The 21,551-nt window shown below is 39.4% G+C and overlaps 1 protein-coding gene across 8 annotated transcripts in view; it reads left to right on the top strand.

Annotated features, from left to right (window-relative positions):
* Positions 1-21,551, top strand: part of TTC39B (tetratricopeptide repeat domain 39B) — a 134,494-nt gene that overhangs the window by 58,004 nt on the left and 54,939 nt on the right. For 4 of the 8 annotated variants that reach the window (XM_014792402.2, XM_087444615.1, XM_087444608.1 and 1 more), the window contains 3 exons: positions 8,116-8,211; positions 10,924-11,022; positions 21,324-21,434. In XM_014792402.2, coding sequence (XP_014647888.2) covers positions 8,116-8,211; positions 10,924-11,022; positions 21,324-21,434 — 306 coding nt within the window. Of the gene's footprint in view, positions 1-5,872; positions 6,169-8,115; positions 8,212-10,923; positions 11,023-20,793; positions 21,183-21,323; positions 21,435-21,551 lie in introns of those variants that run through there. The other 4 variants (XM_087444614.1, XM_087444611.1, XM_087444609.1 and 1 more) reach the window with 3 other exon arrangements.

The raw sequence follows: 21,551 nt of genomic DNA, 5'->3' as shown, positions 1-21,551 counted from the left end.
TTTAACATTTTGCCACATTTGTTTTATTCTTCTCTTTCTGTATACACATTATTATGTATTTTTCTGAGTCATTTGGGAGTAGGATGTAGCTCCAGAGAACGTAGGCTGGAAGGGTGTATTGGAAGCTTCCAAGTGAACAGGGGAGGGGAATGTCTGGAAAAAGCCTTCATGTTCTTTCCTTTTCTCTGCTTTCCTCCAACTCTTCTTCCTTCCATGTGAAGCTTCTCCACTTCCTTGAACTCTTCCTTCTGTTGAACTGGCTTTGAGTCCTTTCTCTCCCTGGCTGTTGGCTTCTTGTTGCATTCCCAATTGTTGGCCTTCTTGTAAGGGTGCGTCTAGAACATCAGACGGGCCAGGTATTGTTGGTCTGATGAAGCGAGAGTGGTGCTATCCTCCATTCATTCCTTTGTCCTTTTATCTGGTCAGTCTATCAGCACCATCTCATTGAAAGTTTCCACTTGCAAGGCACTCTGCTAGGAGCCTGTGATACAATCGAGGAGTTTACACACTGATGGAGAGACATATATATTTAAAAAAGAGCTAATTAAAAGAAATTTAGGACAGACTATCACTTTCCTCATTCTAGATACATCGCTTTTATTAATACAGCTTAAGTTGGATCAGGGTTAACATCCTATTGTGTTTATAAGTTCCCTTTTAAATAATTCTTAACTTTTACTACCATGTTGTTAAGTAACATCTTTTTTATCCTCCTTTTATTCAATTGGATTTTTGATCCAAATTCAGGAACTTATCATTTATTCTCACTCAGATATCATCTTTGAGAGCTGTATGATTTTATGTATGTAATACCTGATAACAGTGCCTGCAATATGGTGCTCCTAGATGTTTTATGAGTGAAAATTAAATTTAGCTTACTAAATTAACCCATCCATTTAGTGCATTATCTTTTTTAGATTATGGTCCATTCCCTGCTATCTTTCCCAGCTTTATTTTTTCTGCTGAGTTAGTTAGCTTGTTTTTTCTGTTTTAATCCCAGTTTCTGATAAAAATGTAAAATCAGACAGGGTAAAGGGCAGTACCTTTCCAGTGAAGCTGTTCAAACAGTCATGAATCCATCTATTTTCCTGGACCTGTCACTCCCCATCCTTCATACAGGGCTAGGGGGACACTTGGAAGATAGCTTGCTGACATGCACACAGGCTCTGTGCACTGCATTTTTCTGATCTGCCAAAGATGGAAATGGGGAGGTGTAGAGAGCCCATGCTAATGCCTGCTGATTACCAGCACTAGGGTGCCTGTGAGGGCCAGTTCCTTCCAAAAAGAAATAAATCATAGGGCTGCTGCCATGGCTTAGCGGTTAAGTGCGCACGCTCCGTTACTGGCGGCCCAGGTTCGGATCCCGGGCGCACACCGACGGACTGCTTCTCCGGCCATGCTGAGGCCACGTCCCACATACAGCAGCTAGAAGGATGTGCAACTCCGACATACAGCTATCTACTGGGGCTTTGGGGGAAAAAAAAGGAGAAAGATTGGCAATAGATGTTAGCTCAGAGCCGATATTCCTCAGCAAAAAGAGGAGGATTAGCATGGATGTTAGCTCAGGGCTGATCTTCCTCACAAAAAAAAAGAAATAAATCATAGTTCATTTTCAGCACAGGTAGAAACATTGAAAATCAGATTGAGATCATAAATGTATATATAAAGTAATAAATTTGAAAGCAATTCAGGAATTTAGAATTAGAGCTATTTTAGGTTCAAAACTTAAAATAGCATTGAAGCATGTTATCAGTGTAGGAAATAGAAAAGACAAAATTAGAAAACCCACAGCATTTAAAAACTGACTTTTTCAAAGTAGTGAAAATTTGGAAAAGATCTAAAAGGTCTAAAATTACATTGGAAACACATTGAGTAGTGATGTAGTCTAACTTCTTCACATGGAAAGGGCTAAAAATAATATTATATTGTTCTTGCATATTTTTCAGAAGAACTATTTTAAGCTATGTGCCACATAAAAGGTATGATCAGAAAGTGTTTCCTTAGATTAATATTTGAATATTTCCTTCACAAATTTACATTTAAATTGCTCAAAATATATACTTTTTTCTTGATTATTAAAAATAGTGTATGATCATTTTTGAAAATTTGAAAAGACATAGAAAAGCAGAAAGAATATAAAAATCACTCAAGCCCTACAGACAACAGGAAGGTTTAGAGTTTTGATTGAGGAAGGCTTTGTAATAAGTCTAAGCATGGATTATTTAGGGGCAGGATATCTGGTTTGTAAATTCACTAGGATATCATTTAATAGAATAATTTTATCCTTTTATAGTGCTTGCCCTTTGCCTTTTTCCAGCTTTTTAGATCTTCCCTCTAAAGGAACAGGACCAGAGTGGTGAGGAAATGCTCACCATTTCTAGGCTGTTCCTGCTCTCCCAGCTGCAGCAGAAACAGCACCTCCCCTCTTCCTCTGATCACTGGCCATGAGAATGGCTATTTGAAGGAATCTTCCATTGGGCAGAATTTGACCTGGTGAGCAGTTTTCTTTAGTAAGAAAAACAAGCTGATCATATGGTCAATAATATTAAGCAGTAGATTTCCTGGAAATCTGGTGGTACGTCCACTGGAATCATGAATGTAGGACTCCAGGGGACACCTGGAGATGATAGAAATGGTGCCTCCCGGAGCATAACAGTTGGCCTGTCTATATTCATTTCTTTTCTCCCCTAAAGAGAGATTTTAACTTTGATGAAAAAGCTTGAAGGATATTAAGTATCTTTTTATTAATTTTTGACATGTTCTTTCTTTCTTTTTTTTTTTTTGAATGGGCTAGCTTTTATTTCATTGTGCAGGAGCATTGCACATTGTGTTGCATTTATTGGGGAAATGAAATTTGAATTGATTCTGCTAATTATGATTTGACTGAGAGAAAAAATATAAACAAAGACAGCTGTAAGCTTTTCATCTGAAAATAGTTCTACCTAGTGATTAAAAATTAGAGCAGTATAAAACTCAGTAATAAAAAGACAACACAATTAAAAAAATGGCCAAACAACTTGAATAGACATTTCTCCAGAGAAGATACACGAATGTCCAAGCAGTACCTAAACAGGTGCTCCACATCGTTAGTCATTAGGCAAATGCAAGTCAAAACCACAGTGAGATACCATCACACCCACTAAGATGGATGATAATAAGTGCTGGCCAAGATATGGAGAAATTGGAACTCTCATACATTACTGGTAAGAATGTGAAATCATCAGCCATTTTGGAAAATGGTCTGGCTGTTCTTCAAAATGTCAAACATAGAGTTGCCATATGACTTGGCAATTCCACTTCTAGGTATATACCCAAGAGAAATGAAATATATGTCCACACAAGAACTTGTACGTGAATGTTAACAGCAGCATTATTCGTAATAGCCCCAAAGTGGAAATAACCCGTATATCCATCAACTAATGAAATGATAAACAAAATGTGTTATATGCATACAATGGAATATTATTTGTCAATAAAAAGGAATAAAGTACTGATACATGCAACAACACGAATGAAATTTGAAAACATTACGCTGAGTGAAAAAAGCCAAACATAAAAGACCCCATATTGTATAATTCCATTAATATGAAATGTCCAGAATAGGCAAATCTGTACATACAGAAAGTGGATTAGTGGTTGCCTAGGACTAGAGGTGGAGGGGGAAATGGGGAGTGACTGCTAATGGACGGATACAGGGTTTCTTGTGGGTGACAAAATATTGCAATATCAGATTGTGGTGACAGTTGCACACCTCTATGAATATACTAAAAAGCATCGATTATATACTTTAAATGGGTGAATTGTATAGACTGTGAATTGTATCTCAATAAGGCTTTTTAAAAACTTAAAAAAAATTAGAGTGGTAAAAACAAAGTAAGGACATATTTTTCCAACATACTAAACCTGTAATTGGAATATGACGTGTTGTTTTTTTTAGCCTCTATCAACCCAATAACAATATGTTTCACTAGCTAAAAATACATTTCTTCTAACATCTGGTTATAACATCTAGGTTATGCTCAGGAGTGGAATAGGCAAGTCATTCTATTCAGTTAAATTTTTAGTAACTGTGCTTACTTGGTGATACAAATTCTAAAATCAAAGCAATATAAGGAATATTTAGCATGGCTTTTTTGCAAGCTTACATGTATCTCAGTGCAGTGTTCCATATATTAAAAAACTTGATTGAAGGAAATAAGAGAAGACCTGAATAAATGTGTATGGATGTGAAAATGTAATATTGTAAAGACATTTTGCAAAATTCTCTAAAAATGTAATGAAGTCTCAGTTAAAACCATGGTAGGACTTTTCTTGTAACTTTACAATAACTAATTCTAAAATTCATAAATAAGAATGAAGTTGTAATAATAGCATTCTCCTCCACCACCAAAAAAAAGAGCATTTAATAGAGGACTTACCCCATTGGCATGTAGTGTATAAGAAAGCCATGATATGAAAATAATGTGACTGGTGCAGAGAGAGGCAAATATATGAATGGAACAAAAGAGTGCCTGGAAACAGACCTGTGCACATGTGGAAACTTGCCCTGTGTTAGAGATTGCAGTGTTATTCGGTGTGTCAAAGTATAAAAATTATAGAATGAGGACAAGTCAAAGATTTATTTATCAGTGACGAAATCAGCAAGATGGTACAGCTGGTTCCAAGAGCAATTGGGGAACTGAAGAAAGAATGTTGGAATGAGATTTGTTATATGCAAAACTGGTTTATCTCCTACGTGGCAATTAAACTATAACCTTACCAGACAAATTATTTGCACATTTACTAGACAAAAAATCTACAAGTTAACATAATATTTTACAGAATATAGACCTTAATCAGTAGTAAATAGCAAATCAAACAAAGGGATATCCCCTAGAGAATGAAATATTCCTTGGGTGGGCCTGTTACAGTGCTCCAGGGTGACATTGAGAGGTCATGTAGTCTTCCGTTTGTCTTAGTTCCAAGCTAATGAGTAGCTGAAGGATGAGTTATTCACTGGTGTTGGGATAATTGCCTATCCATATGGGAAACAATTAAATTTAGCTCACACTGTACACAAAATGGATTCCAGATATAGTTGTGTTATATTATTTTATATTATTTATTTATTTACATTATTTTCTCTATGTATTTGAAACATTTCTCATTAAAAAATGAGAAAATAGGTTCTTGATGAAATACTAGGTAGTTTAAATAAGTAAATTAGATGTGTATCAAAAAATACGGTTGAATAAAAAATTGGTTCACAGCATGATATACTTATTGTGATATTAATATAAATTTTAAAATACTATAGAATTTCTGGGACTTCATGTACATGTGTATAAAAGTATAAAGGACTAGAAGGATCTAACCTAAGCTTTTATAGTTCAGAAAAAAATGAAGAAAATCTAATATTATTTTATTAATACTTATTAAGTTCTGCTAAATCCAAGGCTATTGTGCCTGGTAAAGATACTATAATTGTAGCTTTGAAACATGCAGCATTTATCTGGTACCACAGACTTGATTTTAGCAGAACTTAATAAATTTTAGTGTTTTATGTATATAGTATGTCAAATCATTGGGGGAAAGATGTGGTCTTTTAAAAATTATCTTGGGAAAAATGGCAAAAGATTAAGAAAAAACTGCACAGCACTATTTCATACCATATACGCAAATTATAAATGGATCAAGAAATTAAAAATTAAAAAGTAACAGCACTGGTAAAATTATGTTATATAATCTTTGTGAAGGGAAGGTTTTTCTAAGTATGCCCTCAAAATCAGAAATGTTAAAGGAAAGTGATTAGTTTTGATTAGATAAAGATTTCAGTATTGGGGAGAATTTTATAATTAAAGCTAAAGGCAAATGAGAAATGGGGAAACATTTTTACAGTACATTTCAGAGACCATGATTTTTTAGCCTTTATAAATGAATCTGTAAGAGGACAGATGGGCAAGAATGGTCCAAAACGGCAGAAAGCCTTTTGAATCTGTCTTTTCCTCTTTCTTTACTTGTAAACAGAGATGACAGCCGCTGCCCTAGAGTCTGGTTTATATAAGTGCTTAGTGCTTCCTCTGTTCTGGGTAAAAAGTTCTTGTGATGGGAAATAACCTGCCTTCAAGCTACATTTTCCTTTATTTGTGGAGTTTTCTTCCCTTCTACCACCCCACACCCAACCACCCGGTAAGAAGAACATTGATTTTCTCTTAACCTGATGTATATAATTTAGGAAACTCGATATGTTCAAGATAAGGTGAATGTTGAATATAAAATAGTACAGAGTATTAGGAAATCTGAAAGTTGGGATATAATCAAATTCTGCTTAATTGAGGGCATTGTACATCATAGAATTAAAAAAAAAAAAGCTTCCCTCAAGGGATAGTCAGTACTCCTTTCCTCTCTTCTTTATGGCCTGTGCACAGTTAAGGTGAATGGCGATTCTAGTACAATACATGGCAGGACTTAAACTCTCTGGAATTTTCCTTCTCTTGAGTGGACCTGCCTCGATGTGTATTTGTGGAGGTAGCTTTGGGTCAATAAAGTGGCCTAACATTCTGCAAACCAAATCATTGTCCACCCCCTCTACGTTACTTCAGCATTCTGTGGTGTATATATAATGGGAAATGAAGCAGCGGTTTGTTAAAAATAAAGTACTTTACAAAATATGTGCCCTTTAACTCAAGAATTTATCCTTAGGAAATAATCAGGCAGGTGAGTAAAGGGGCTTATTAAGTATTGTTTGTAATTGTGAAATATTGGGAGCAACCTACATGGCCCAAAATGAGGGACAGGTAACAAATTATGCCACTTGCATTGAACAGAATGCTGTGCAGACAGTAACTATGGTAAAGCAACTCTGTATTTATTGAGAAGAGAAGATTCTGGGTAAATTAAGTGTATAGTGAAGGAAACCAGGCTATATCACCCCAAAATATGCCTCTGACATAAAAATTATTTGGAGCGTGTTAAAAAACAAAGTTCAGCTGAGTAAATTTGAACATCTAATTGGCTTTATTCCACGATTTGTGAATTGCGTAGCATCCCATCCAGCAAGAAGAAAGAAAGGAGCGCCAAGGCGCTGTACAAAATGGAAGACTTTTGTAGGCAGAGGGGGCAGAAAAAGAAAGTTTCTAACAAAGTGGGTCTTTTCAGGCAAAGTCTCTTCCTTTGGGGGAAGGGTGGGAGTCCATCATGCAGATTACCACCTCAGGGGTGCTGATCAGATAATTCCAGATTGACTGGTTAAAGGTCACATTCCTGGGAGAGGCAGAAACTGCAATTAGGTTAGCTATTAGGTCTTGTTTTGTTGTCCTGAGGCAAGTGACTCCATTTTGGACCTGCTATTTGTTTGTTTTTAACAAGCTGAATCCAATAAAGCGGTAAATGCTGAAAAAATTCCCCCTTTTCTATCTAAAGGCAGGAAATAAATTCTCCTTTGACTGGAGACAGATTCTTATCAGCATAGAGAATCTGCAAAGAAACCTTGTTAAATTAACTCTTACCTTCCTAGTTACCACTTCGCCATTTACTACCCATGGCCCAACCCCTTTGTCTTGTCAGTTCTTCACTAATTTATTGTTCCTGTGTCTAAATGTGTAAAAGCTTCCTGCTCTGGTCACTTCTTCAAGCCTCCATGCACGTGTGAAGGCTCGTGTAAAACTTCCATAAAATTTATATGCTTCTCTCCTGTTGATCTGTCTGTGTCAGTTTAGTTTTCAGACCCAGCCAGGGATCCAAAGAGGGTTGAGGAAAACTTTTTCCTCCCTTACAATAATATTCCACTTTAATAAAATATAAAAATAGATGTATAGATTTACTTGCGAAAAGATCTGGAAGGATATATGCAAGATACAATGCAATCTTTGAGTGGAGAGCCTTGGGAGGTGATTTCAATTAATTTTTTTTGTGTCTTACAATAAAAAGAAAAATAAGTTTTTTATTGGGGCTGTATTTTAGGAGTGGTCACCACGTAACTGAGTAGATTTTTGTTACTTGATTTTTAAAATTGCTAAGAAATGGAGGTGAGATATACTAAATAATTGAAGGGCTTGTGTTACGTACTTGGATTTATGTAGACTTTTCCTGTAAGACAAAGAAATAGAAACCTCACTCTGTCTTTTTTATTAACAGGTCTTCTCGTGCGGATATGGCTACAAGCAGCCACTACTTTTCATCATTTGATGTAAAACAGGCATCTGGACAGCACAGTTCATCTAATGTGAGCAGGTCAGGAAGAGGGTGTGGGCCTTCTTGGGAACCAGTCCAACCCTTCGCTGAATTGTAATGTTAATGTTAGGACAGGGCTTTGTGTTTTACTAACCCAATCGAATGGGGAGAGGCCTGAGTAGGTGTGGTGCCCAATTTACAGATTAAGGGAGGAGACTGAGAGCTGCTAAGGCAACCAGTGAATAGGTAGCACTGTTACATAAAAGCAGAGACAAAACTAAATTCAACTTTTGGGGCACAGCTCCCTTTTGAGTCTTTTTCATTTAAAAATTTTTTAACTATTAATTTTATTATAAAATAATATAACCACATTGCCAAGCATCAGGGAAAATGGAGCAAAGGAGAAACATCAACCCTAATTATGACCACTTTAATCCAGACTGTTAGAATTTTGGTGTCTTTCATTCCAGTCTTTTTCCTAGCCTTCCTTCTCAAAAAGGATGTAACCATAGGGTTTTCATTGAATATTGTATTATGATTATTTTTCTACTTATATTCTTCTCATAACCTTGGCTTGAAAGTGCATTTTAAGAAACATTCATTGTAGAAAATTCAGGAAATATGGAAAAGCACAAAAGAGAGAACAAAATATGTATTACCATCACCATAACTATTTTTTTGGTGTGTATCCTTTCTTTTTCTCTTCATATATAGAGATATTAATTTTTTTTGCTTAATTGGGATCATATTAAATATACTACTTAGTGACTTTTTTTTATTTTTTATTTTATTTTTTATTTTATTTTTTTTGTGAGGAAGATCAGCCCTGAGCTAACATCCATGCCAATCCTCCTCTTTTTGCTGAGGAAGACCGGCCCTGAGCTAACATCTATTGCCAATCCTCCTCCTTTTTTTTTCCCCCAAAGCCCCAGTAGATAGTTGTATGTCATAGTTGCACATCCTTCTAGTTGCTGTATGTGGGATGCCGCCTCAGCATGGCCGGACAAGCAGTGCATTGGTGCACGCCCAGGATCCGAACTGAGGCTGCCAGTAGTGGAGCGCACCCACTTAACTGCTAAGCCATGGGGCCAGCCCCTTAGTAACCTATCTAAAACTTAATATATCGTGACATTTTTTCTTTCCATTAAATACTTTTTATAATATCACATTTAATTGGTAAGTACTGTTCCTTCCCCACCGCTTCTAAAATTAATTTAACCAGTTGTTTCTTTTGAACGTGTAGGTAGTTCCTTTGTCAGTTACTAAAGTAATTCTGTTAAAGCTATTTTTTAATACCATGAGAAAGTGCTTTCCATCTATCCTTACAGGTTTATTAAACTTTATATTTCTTTTTTTTTTTTGGAGGAAGATCAGCCCTGAGCTAACATCCACGCCAATCCTCCTCTTTTTTTGCTGAGGAAGACTGGCCCTGAGCTAACATCCATGCCCATCTTCCTCCACTTTATGTGGGACACCGCTACAGCATGGCCTGACAAGCGGTGCATCGGTGCGTGCCCAGATCGAACCTGGGCCGCCAGCAGCGGAGCGCGCACTTAACTGCTACGCCATGGGGCTGGCCCCTAAACTTTAAATTATACAGCAGATCTTTAACATTTTGGATTTTGCATTTGAAATTTGAGCTATCTATGAGTGTGTTCATAACACTCATGGACTTGGCAGTTTGTCTTAGGGCTCATCCTCACAATATTTGGAAGGGGTGCAGTAATATAAGGATTAAGGAATGGAGATCAAGTTGAAAATAACTTTAAGGATCTGAAGGCATTGATTTGCTGCATTACTATTTTATTCCATATGTCCCTGCTCATGGAAATCTGAGCTTCAGAAACATGTGTTCCCCCCTCAGAGTTATTCTCTAACTCATCTGATAGTTTCCTTGGTAACTACTGCATCCACATTAATAATGCTCAGTTTGAAAGCTGTAATAAAATAAGTAAAAAAAAATACTACTGAAAGTAGCAATAAATAAAGAGTGTGATCTTTAGAGAGCTCTGGGCTGGATCTGTACACTGGGACTCTTCAGCATATATGTAGTTGTTGAAGTTGTGAATCGAAAATGCTATTTCCGAGAGAGAGTGCAACAAATGAGAAGAGAACGGAGGAAGAAACCTTCTGGAACACAGATGTTGACGGGACGGCTGAGGGATTGAGAGTTCAAGCAAGTGCTGTGGAGATGTGTGAGAGAGGAAGACTCCATGAGATGGTGCCTGCAAGATGGCAAGGGGTTTAGGGGAGGGGGCAAGTTCTGGAATCTGGTCCACAGAGCTGAGTCTGGCAAAGAGGTCTGCATGGATATAGGCTAAAAAGTATCCTTTGCATTTTGTCATTAGGTCATCAGGGACCTTTAGCTTAGAGGGTTTCAAGGGAGTTGGGGCAGGAGCCGGGCTGGGGTGGCTGAAGATGAATGGGAGATGGGGATGTAGGGAAGGTGTCAACTCGTCTTTGAAGCTCTTGCCTATGATGAGAAGGAGTGAGTGGGAGAAGTTGTGTTAGGAGAGAATAACAAGATTGAGGGGAAGTTATCTTTTTTGTTGTTTTTGCTTTAAATAGAAGTGAGTGAGATTTGTGCGAGTTTCTGAGTTAGGAAAGGGTCAGATGGGAAGACGTTAAAGATATATAAAGGAAGAAATGGAGGGGGAACGTAAGAAATTTAGAGGTATATTTAAGTATAGTATTAGCATTTGCAAGTTTCATAGTCTTTTTCTTTTAAAAATTTAAACAATAAAAATTCCTACTCTGCCTTTTAATCAACAGGTCTTCTAAGGCATTTGTAAAAACAAGCACTTATAAATGTATTGTGGAGCAGCCTCAAAGGACACCAGCAAAGTGGAGCGAAGCTTCAGACTTGAACAAGTATGTAGGTAGTTAGATTGCACAGAATGTGTTACTCCTCGTGTTCCCCCTCCCTCCACAGATACCTAATTTATTTGCTCCTCAACACAAAGTTGTGAGGCAGTTAAGGAGGGAGTTTTGGCGGGTATTTAACAAACGAGCGATCGTGGATGTCAAGTGACATACCTAAGGTGCACAGCCAGGCAGTGGTCAAATTGCAGCTTGATGCTCCATCGTCTCATTTCCAGGCCGGTGCACATTTAACAAACCCGTTTGCCTCCCTGGTTATAATCTCTCTCGTTTGTTTAGTCTTAGAAAATGTTTTGACAATTCATGATTTCTTTTGATTGTACTTCAACTTGAAAGGGCCGGGAGAGAGTCTTCCCATATAAGGATCCTGATGTCTGGAGAAGTACATGGCTAAGATGCCTTGCAAATCTGAAATTCTGAGTTTGAATTTATACCTGGTGTCCTTACCAGTCACCAGTCACAAAGTTTCAGACATTTGTAAGTTTCGTGTTCATCACTTCGAATCTGTTGACACACTAGTTGTAGAAGAAGCTATGTGAAGATCATTTTTGGAAAAATGAGGAAAGACTTTCCACTCTGGCCCAGAACTTTCCCATCATTTCCTCCTCTTCCCATATCTCTTTATTAGAGTTGAGAGACCTATTTGGTCTTCAGACACGTATTTTTCCATGGGAAATGGAATGATGACAAGGTTACCCACTTTAAAGTCTCTAAGTATATTTTGTCGTCTTGATCTACTTGAGAAATTTGTCAAAAGCAGGAATCAGAACAGGGGTTTAGAGTCTCAGGATTAAAGGAATGGAGAGCAAACCTTTTATAGACTTTTTTATACTTCACTTACCAAGCCTAGATTGTCAGCTCAGTGTGGGCACAGACCATTGGTAACTTATTTAATGAAAGTTGGCATTGGAGTATCCCAGAGTTACACAGGGAGTTCTGGTCACCTAAGAGGCTGAGTTCCAGAGACTGCTTAGTGGATGAGGTTTTCAAATGGCTAAATCATTAAGCTTATGGCCAGATTTTGACTAGGGGCTTGTGAGAGAAGAGGAGACCCTCTCTTGGATTGGTTAGTAAAGAATGCAGGATAGAGGGAGTTATTGTTTAATGGGTATAGGGTTTCAGTTTTGCAAGATGAAAAAGCCCTGGAGATTGGTTGCACAACTATGTAAATTTACTTAACTTACTGAACTGTACACTTAAAAATGGTTAAGATGGTAATTTTTATGTTATGTGTATTCTCCTACAATTAAAGAAAAATAGAAAAAAAGAAGGCCCAGACATCGTTATATAGACTTCAACCCAGCTTTCTTTGACTTCCTTCTTTGTCTTAGAAGTGTGCTAGGTACATTATTCCTGTGGTTTAAGACATCTATACCATCCCCTCTTGGGAAGATCCCTCCTAGTTTAAGAAGGAAGACTCTGGACTGAGCTCAGGAAAGCTGAGGCAAGGTTTCTGTCTGCATCTCACCTTCTCGCTGTAGTCACATCTTATTCTTTCTTCTTGCTTCTTCTTAACTCATTAGATATTAGCCCAAGGAACTTCTGTTTTGTTGCTTATGGTTGTCCAGCATCTTCACTAGTAGGATAAACTAGGGGTAGTTACCAGTCTTTACCAAACAGAAACCATTTCAAAATAATTTAACCTTATTAGAGACTATTGGGCAATGCTAAATTACTACCATACCAATGAGATAGTAAACAGCAACTTGTTATAATTGTACTTATTAACAAATCAGGATAGGAGGCAAAGGCATTAAAGCACAAGTAATTTAAAAGAATTTGATGTATCATGTTCTGGCTTTGTAGACTAAGTGATTAAGAGTGATCCCGCTCTTCCTGTTAATTAAGAGATCTACTAAAATAGACATGACGTGAAGCATTGTGGCACCATAGGGGTGGCTCTGGTCCAGAACTCTGCTTTCCTATTTGGGTCTGAAGAATGAGCACATAATTCACGTGAAGAGAGACTAACCACTTTTATGCTTTTCAAAAATAATAGTATTTACCTCATTCCTTTTAGTGCATTATTTAGTAGTATTTTTACCTTGTATTGTCTTTTGTGCTCCTGATAACAGCAGTGTTAATACCCGTTGAGTAGGTATTGTCATCTCCTCATATCCTTTTTATAGATGAGGAACAGAGACTTGGAGAGGTTAAGTGACTTGCCTAAAAATCTTACTGTCCAACACAGCCCACCATAGATTGTGAACTTATTGGGTGCCTCCTCTCCCTTGGGTAGTTAAGGAGAAGTTGTACCAGGAGTCTCTGCAGTCTGGTTGACCAGCCATAGGTCCTTCTGAGCCCATGGACTCCACACAGAACAGACCTGAGGCACGTTGGCCTTGAGCTCTTGAGGGCAGGGAGATCTGGAGTCCTCAGTACAGATAGATCTTGGATTTGCTTGGAAAAGAACCTTGGATACTCCCACACACAGTAGTAAAGGTAAATGTCTCTGAAGAGTAAAGTCTTGTCCCGCTAATATTCTGTGCCTACAAATCTTAAGTGCTTAGTTCTTGCTTTGAAAGAACTGTCTCTTTGTGGCCTAAATCTAGAGCCAGTTGAGTTATTGGTTTGATCTATACAGATCAAGCTCTCAGCTTTATTATTCTTCAAGACTATATTAGAGGATGCAGCTTAGATGCATGGAGAAATGGGTTTTTGACATACCCTGAATGAAATTTAGGCCCTGAATTGTAAGCTTCCCTTGTGAGGATGGTGTTGGTGGTGGAGTAGAGCCTGCCCTACTGAGCTCACTGCATTGCGGAGAACAATTATGCACCTCCTCTCTCTACAAGAGAGGGCTGGGCCACTCATGCCCAGTTTTTTTTTCCAACTCACCAATCAGATAACTCTTCTCCCAGAGGAGGAGTGAAAAGAGAGGAGAGAGTCCAGGAGTGTTAATTCAGACGAGTCGCCCTCAAGGAAGTCTGAGGAGTGGGAGGAAATGTCCCTCCCTCACAGTTGCTACCTTCTAAGTCATCTACTAGTTTCCTAGGTAGCTACTGTAACATTTTCGACTTACATCAGCATTGACAAGGCCCATTATCCTTAGTTGAAAAACTGATTACTATTGAGCCTTTATTACATAAAGGTGGATTTAAAATAAGTTCGTATTAGAGATGCTTTTGGACAGTTCTAAAATGTTAATAACTATTCAATTGGGTGCATAATTATTTTAAATAATTGATTTTATTAAGTAGAGGAAGCCAGGTGAAAATGTAAAGAAAACTTGAGAAGAATTCAGAAGTACAGCATTATCATATGTTGGTTTTGTAGACTTTTATTCATTTTAACATGTCATAAAAATACCCTCTGTGTCTTGTAATCAACAGGTCTCATGAATCAGATATGGTAATAGTAGGTCATCAGATTATGAGCAAAGTGCAGAGAAACTTTGCCAGATCAGAAAGTATAAGTGTATATGTGGTTCTTATCAGATGAGGCTGGGCAGTTTGATACTCCCTGGAGAATTATACTAATGCCTCAAGATATATAAATGCTTATACTTTTATTTCCATGAGTATACCTGATTTTTATAACTACCTTATAAAATAGTACCAGCAGCCTTGACTATCCCCATCTTACAGATGAGGAAACAAACTTAAAGAAGTTAAGTGGGTCGTTCAAGGTTACAGAGCTGGAAAGTGGTGGAGATAAGACTTTTTTGTTTTTCTTTAAAATATTACTTTTTATGTTTTAAGATTTTTATAAATCAGTTTTTAATCATAAAAGTAAACAGAACAGAGTTCAGATAATTTGGAAAGAGGAGAAAAAAGTCACCAGTTATCTCTCTACCCAACATAAGTGAGTATAAATTGTGAGTTCTCAGAGGGTAGAAACAAAATCTCCAGGTAAATAGTTGAAAATGGCATTAGGAGTCTGAGATGTGGTTAATCTAGGACCACAGTTTCAGTGGAATCAGTACATATGGGAGATCTTTGGTTGTGGCTCTTGAGTCAAAGAAGATCCTGGGCCCTGGAATAAAGTAGAAACTTTCTCTGGTTGCACTTAGCAAAGAATCCAGAATTTCTGTCTGCCTTCTGCTCCGTTGATCCATAATAGCCCTTCTCTCCCCTTACCACACACACATGCTCAAATCTTCATAAATAATAAAATTATGACATGTTGACTGTCTTATAAAGAATATAACCTTTGTATTCCAAATGGCTAAGCTTTCACTTCTGTTTGCTCTTATAGTCAGTAAGGTTTTAAAAAAGAAAAACTCCTTATAGAAAATAATGCTTCAAATGTGCTGAACTTATTTATTTATTTTTTGTGAGGAAGATCAGCCGTGAGCTAACATCCATGCTAATCTTCCTCTTTTTGCTGAGGAAGACTGGCTCTGAGCTAACGTCTATTGCCAATCCTCCTCCCCCTTTTTCCCCCAAAGCCCCAGTAGATAGTTGTATGTCATAGTTGCACATCCTTCCAGTTGCTGTATGTGGGACGCGGCCTCAGCATGGCCGGAGAAGCGGTGCGTCAGTGCGCACCCAGGATCTGAACCCGGGCCGCCAGTAGCGGAGCGCGTGCACTTAACCGCTAAGCCACGGGGCCGGCCCTGAACTTATTTTTATTCCTCCTCTATCTTCCATATTGATATATTATTCTTTCCCCACTATGATCATTGCAAAACTTGTCTTGTATAATTGATTAGATAAATAAACAGATTATTATTAAAATAAATCTCTTTAGTTATGTACTTGATGGCTCTGAATTATTGAAGGCTATTCAGTTACTTACAAAATAATGATAATAATAGCTGACATTACTTGAGGACTTCTGTGTGGCAGTACATTAAGTACGTTATGTGTATTAACAGCACAACCTATGACGTGGGTACTTTTACTAGGTCTCTTTTACAGATAAGGAAACCAAGTGCCAGGGAAGAAAAGTGACTTGCCATGGTCATAGATAGCTAAAGGTGGAGGCAGGAAATAAGTAAAAGGAGCCTGGTGGGCAGAGCCCAGATTCTCATCCACTACATTAAATGTAGCTTGCTTGCAACCAAGCTTATTAAGTAGTTAATAAAGGAAGAAATGGAATTGGAATATAAGTGATAATACCAGTATAATCCCAAATTCTTTATGGTTTTGTATATTTTTACTTTTTAAAATATAAGACTAAAAACTTTGTTCTGCCTTTAAATGGACATATCCTCTAAATTAGAAACAAGAAGAAAGGGTCTTCACTTTACTGAAGATGTATATTAAGAAAGGCCCCTGGGCGGGGCTCCAACAGATCAAGAATGAGTGTGCGGTCCCTCTGGGATGGGCTGAGCACCCACGGCTCCTGGAGAATTACACAGGGTTGGTAATTTGCGTAGGGCTTGGAAGTTCACAACCGCGCTCGTAGCACCCACTGCCTTTGTTTCTCAGCACACATGTTGATGATCCTGGTGCCAGATAGTTGGCTGTTATTAAATAGCCATGCTCATCCTTCCAGATTACTTGGACAAGTATGGTGGGGCTGGGCAGAGGAGTTTGAACTTCATGTGGTAGGTGTGGGCAGCCATTTTAGGTTCTTAATCGGAGGAGGCAGTATGATGAGCATCTGTTTTAGGAAGAGTGCTCTGAGAGTGGTATCCAGAATGAATTAAAGAGAATGAATATTATCTGGGAATTTGTTGGGACCACCCCAGGCCTGCTGAGTCAGAAACTTGGGGTGAGGCCCAGCAACGTGTTTTAACAAGCCCTCCAGGTGAGTGTAATGGATGTTGAAGTTCAAGAACCACTGAATCAAAGCAGTAGTAGAAAGGCATTCTTGGAAACTGTTTCAGAATTTGGATTTCAGGTGATAAGAGTCTCAATTAAAGTAATGGCAGTGGATGGGGCCGGCCCGGTGGCGTGGGGTTTAAGTTCATGCACTCTGCTTCCGCAGGCCGGGGTTTGCTGGTTCGGATCCCAGGCGCGGACTTATGCACCACTCGTCAAGCCATGCTGTGGCAGGCATCCCACATACCAAATAGAGGAAGATAGGCACAGACGTTAGCTCGGGGCTGCTCTTCCTCACAAAACAAAACAAAACCAAACAAACAAAAAGTAATTGCAGTGGAGATGGAGAGAACAGCTGACTCCAAGAGATGTTTGAGAAGTTCTGATTGAGATTAAACTTCCTCTTTTGGTCATTCCTTGCAGAACACCTGGTAGCACCGGTATTGTGGAGGGGGGTCTTAATTTCATGTGAACATCTTAGTAAACCACTTAGAAGGGTTGAGTTTACTGTGTTTGGAGGTGCTGAGCTGCCAGTTCGTTTATCCCTGTAAGCTGGGGCATTTAAGTGCATCCTCCCAGGTGACAATTTGGCCAGCTGAGATGCAGAGGTGGGTGGTTGTTTGGCAAGGGGACCAGTATCTGTTCACAGCCTGTTTCCTGCTAATAAAGGATGAGCTGTAACCTGAGAGAACGGGTGGGAGTGAAGATTAAGAGAACAGGTGGGAGGTACAACCAGAAAACCTAATAGTTGAAGGAAGGAGTGATTATAAAGAGAGTGGGGGAGGGGGGTGGCCTGCCCCGTGGCTTAGCAGTTAAGTGTGGGCGCTCTGCCACTGGCGGCCCGGGTTCGGATCCTGGGTGCACACCCACACACCACTTCTCCGGCCATGCTGAGGCCACGTCCCACATACAGCAACTAGAAGGATGTGCAACTATGACATACAACTATCTACTGGGGCTTTGGGGAAAAAAAGGAGGAGGATTGGCAATAGACGTTAGCTCAGGGCCGGTCTTCCTCAGCAAAAAGAGGAGGATTAGCATGGATGTTAGCTCAGGGCTGATCTTCCTCACAAAAAAAAAAAAAGAAAAGCAAGAGAGTGGGGATTTCTGAGCCAAAATATTTCCTTTTGTTCTCAGAATAAAAATCCATCCTCTCTGCCACTATTCTGCCTGCTTTCTCTCCTCATTTTCTCCCACTCTCCGCCTTGCTCACCACATTCCCAGCTTAGAACCTCTCCCTCTCCTCCTAACCTAGATATTCCCATGGCTGGCTCCATTTTGCAGCTCTTGGATGTCACCCTTTTGGAGAGCGTTCCATGACCATCCTCATTAATGTCAGGCCTCACCTCCATCCCTCCAAACCAGCTTCTCTCCCGATTACTTATCCCCATCTGAGATGATCTTAGTCAGCTATTGGTCTCCTTCTGTAAGTCTGCTCCTCTCCCGGAGGAGAATGAAAGCTCTTTGAGAGCCCAGAATCCTGTGTGTCTTGCTCATTGCTGTATTCCCAGCGCCTAGGAGGCTGCCTGGCACGTACTCAGAGCTCCATAAGTATTCATCCCATGAATCACTTCTACGTAGAGACTTGATTAGGGGGAGGGAAGGATAGGAAATAGAGGGAGAAATGAGTCTGCAGACACAGGCAACAAATGATGGCTAACTTGGACTGAGTAGAGGAGATGAAACAGGATAAATGCAAGAGATGTTCAGGAAGTAACACTGACAACATTTGGTGAGGGACTGATATGGGAGGTACCAAGGAACTTTATTGTGAAAAATCTTCCTGTGAGAGGTTTGTGAACTCCTTGCATTCTTTTTTTTTTTGTGAGGAAGATCAGCCCTGAGCTAACATCCGTGCTAATCCTCCTCTTTTTGCTGAGGAAGACCGGCTCTGAGCTAACATCTATTGCCAAACCTTCTCCTTTTTTTTGTCCCTAAAGCCCCAGTAGATAGTTGTATGTCATAGTTGCACATCCTTCTAGTTGTTGTATGTGGGACGCGGCCTCAGCACCGCCAGAGAAGCGGTGCGTCGGTGTGCGCCCGGGATCTGAACCCTGGCCGCCAGTAGCGGGGCACGTGCACTTAACCGCTAAGCCATGGGCCGGCCCCTTGCATTCTTATTTGACCTCTTCATTCACTGGAAACTTAAGGGCAAAGCAATTCTGTGTTAGTCAGGGTTCTCCAGAAAAACAGAACCAATAGGATGTATGTATGTATGTTTGTGTGTATGTAAGGAGGTTCATCATGGGAATTGGCTCATGGGATTATGGAGGCTGAGAAGTCCCACAGTCTGCTGTCTGCAAGCTGAAGAACCAGGAAGCCAGTGGTGCAATTCAGTCTGCATCTGAAGGCCCAAGAATCAGGAGCACAAGAGAGCGGAATATAGATGTCCCAGCTCAAACAGAGAGAGCATGCAAATTCACCCTTCCTCTACCTTTTTGTTCTGTTATGGCCCACAACGGATTGGATGGTACCCATTCACATTGGGGAGGGTCATCTGCTTTACTCAGTTCACCAATTCAAAGGCTAATCTCTTCCAGAAATACCCTCGTAGATATACCCAGAAATAATGTTGAACCAGCTATCTGGACATCCCTTAGACCAGTCAAGTTGAAATTAAAATCAACCATCACAAATGCTTAGCTCTCCAGCTACCCCTCCACCAGGAGCTTGTCTTAATTCTGCACCAACCTGGAGGAGAGATGCCTTCAAACTCTAGGCATGAGGAATTCTGTTTCTACCTGAAGCAGCTCTACCTACCCCCCCACCCATCCACTCACTCAACATGCTTATTGAGTATGTACTCTGTTCTAGACGGAAGATACTGGGGCCGCAACAGTGACAAAAACAACCTCCTTGTATTTCTGTCCTAGAGAAGGAAGAAAAGACAGGCATGACCACAAATATGTGCATGAGATACTTTGGATGGTGATAAGTGTTATTAGAGCAGACAAAACCCTCAGACAGAGTAGAGGGGGGTCAGTGAGGCAGCTCTGAGTTGGTGATTTTTGGACTGAGATCTGAAGAACAGGAAAAAGCCAGCCATGATGAGACCTGGGGCAGAGTGGTTCCCTGCAGTACCTTCAGAACCCATTTCTGGTGGACAAGTAACTGAAGTGGGTTTTGTTTTCATGCTTGAAAGAATGAATTTGGAGAGGTTGGTGGCATGAAAATTCAACTTGAAGTACTTTAAATAAATTATTGTACTCCTCATTTACTTACTGAAATATTTTCCTGTTAAAAGTTGTTACACAAAACATTTTAGAGATGGCTCTAGGTTTAAAGAGCAAAATTTCTATCATAAATAGTTAACATAATTTTCAAAAAAAGGGTGAAATCATGACTCATATAGATATAAAGATGAACACATGTTAAAGATTTTACTTAACTCATTAATCAATGAGGGAACTAGGCAGAAATCAAAACAGCACAAATTTATGTGGAGTAAAGGAATGTTTAAATGAATATGCAAATTCAGGCAAAACTAGCTTCTTCCACAGTGAAGGGAACCTCTACTGGCCAGGACAGAATTTACATGTCTACAGATGACAATTACTTTGCATTGCTATCAGTTACTGACAATTTACAGGGTTGTAAGACAGTTCCCATAGAATCAAAAGCAAATAACCTGAAGGAATCTCCTCTAGATTCCAGACAATGCGATTTTCCACTGAAGCACATTTTTTCCCCTACGTAATCAAACTAAAACAAAATAACTTCCACCTCCCCCATGAATATGGGTAGTTGCCACACCTATGGTCTTTGGAGTGAGGTGGGAGGAACTATCGTTTATTTAGTGCTATTGATACTGGCTCAAGACAAGGTTGACACCAAGGAAGCCATTGTAGAAAAGAAACCATGTCATAACTTTGAATGACCTCTGACAAACTAACCCAGCTGGATATGCACCCTCCAGGAGATCTAACTGCTATGTTGATTTTAAGACCCCTGCTTGTGCCTGACCTCCCAGCTGTGATAAGATGATAACGTTGATCTTTTGAGTTCCTTAGGAATGTGATGACCCTGGAACAGAGAATCTATGCTAATAGCCATCATCAATGAAAACTGAAAGATCTGGTGTGGCACTCCCAGTCTGTAACACCAGAAAGTCAACATTCCTAACCTCCTCTCCTATAACCCACCAGCCTATATAACTGCTGTAAGGCTTTGTGCCCCTTCAGATGTTTTTTTTTTCGGACGTTAGTTGGCCATCTTCCCTCTTGCTAGCAAGCTGTAATAAACAAGTCCTTTTTCTCCTACCACCTTGCCTCTTGGCTATTGGCATGTCTTGTGGCGAGCAGACGAACCCCCTTTTTGGGCGGTAACACTATGAGCATTACTTGTCAATTGATTCCATCGTCACAGTAGCTCCATAAAGTAGGTGGTGGTGGTCCCATTTTACAGATAAGCAAGTCAGGCTCCTGGAGCTTCAAGACACAGGTAGTAAATGGCAGAATTCCAGCCTATCTTTCTGTCTCCAAGTACGAACACACACACACATATACACACATGCTCTCCCTGTGACAACTTGCTAAATGGTAAAGCTTTAGAAATTCTATGTATTTTTTTCTTGATTTTCAGGTCACCATCAGCCAAGGTGGATCTCAAGAGTGGCCTAGAAGAATGTGCAGTGGCATTGGACTTGTTTCTAAATAACAAATTTACAGATGCCTTAGAATTGCTTCGACCATGGTAATTAACTTTATTTCTTTTAGATAGTGTCTTTTTTTCAGATGTTTTTGATGATTCTGTCTTTGATGTCATGCTTGTTGGTTAATTTAGCTGCATTTCCACCTGAATGTTTATAAG

This window comes from Ceratotherium simum, chromosome 20, assembly GCF_057802395.1.
Source record: "Ceratotherium simum simum isolate JZ-2026a chromosome 20, ASM5780239v1, whole genome shotgun sequence".
NCBI lineage: Eukaryota > Metazoa > Chordata > Mammalia > Perissodactyla > Rhinocerotidae > Ceratotherium > Ceratotherium simum.
Note: the sequence above shows the minus strand (reverse complement) of the source record. Positions and strands in the feature narration are given on the sequence as shown.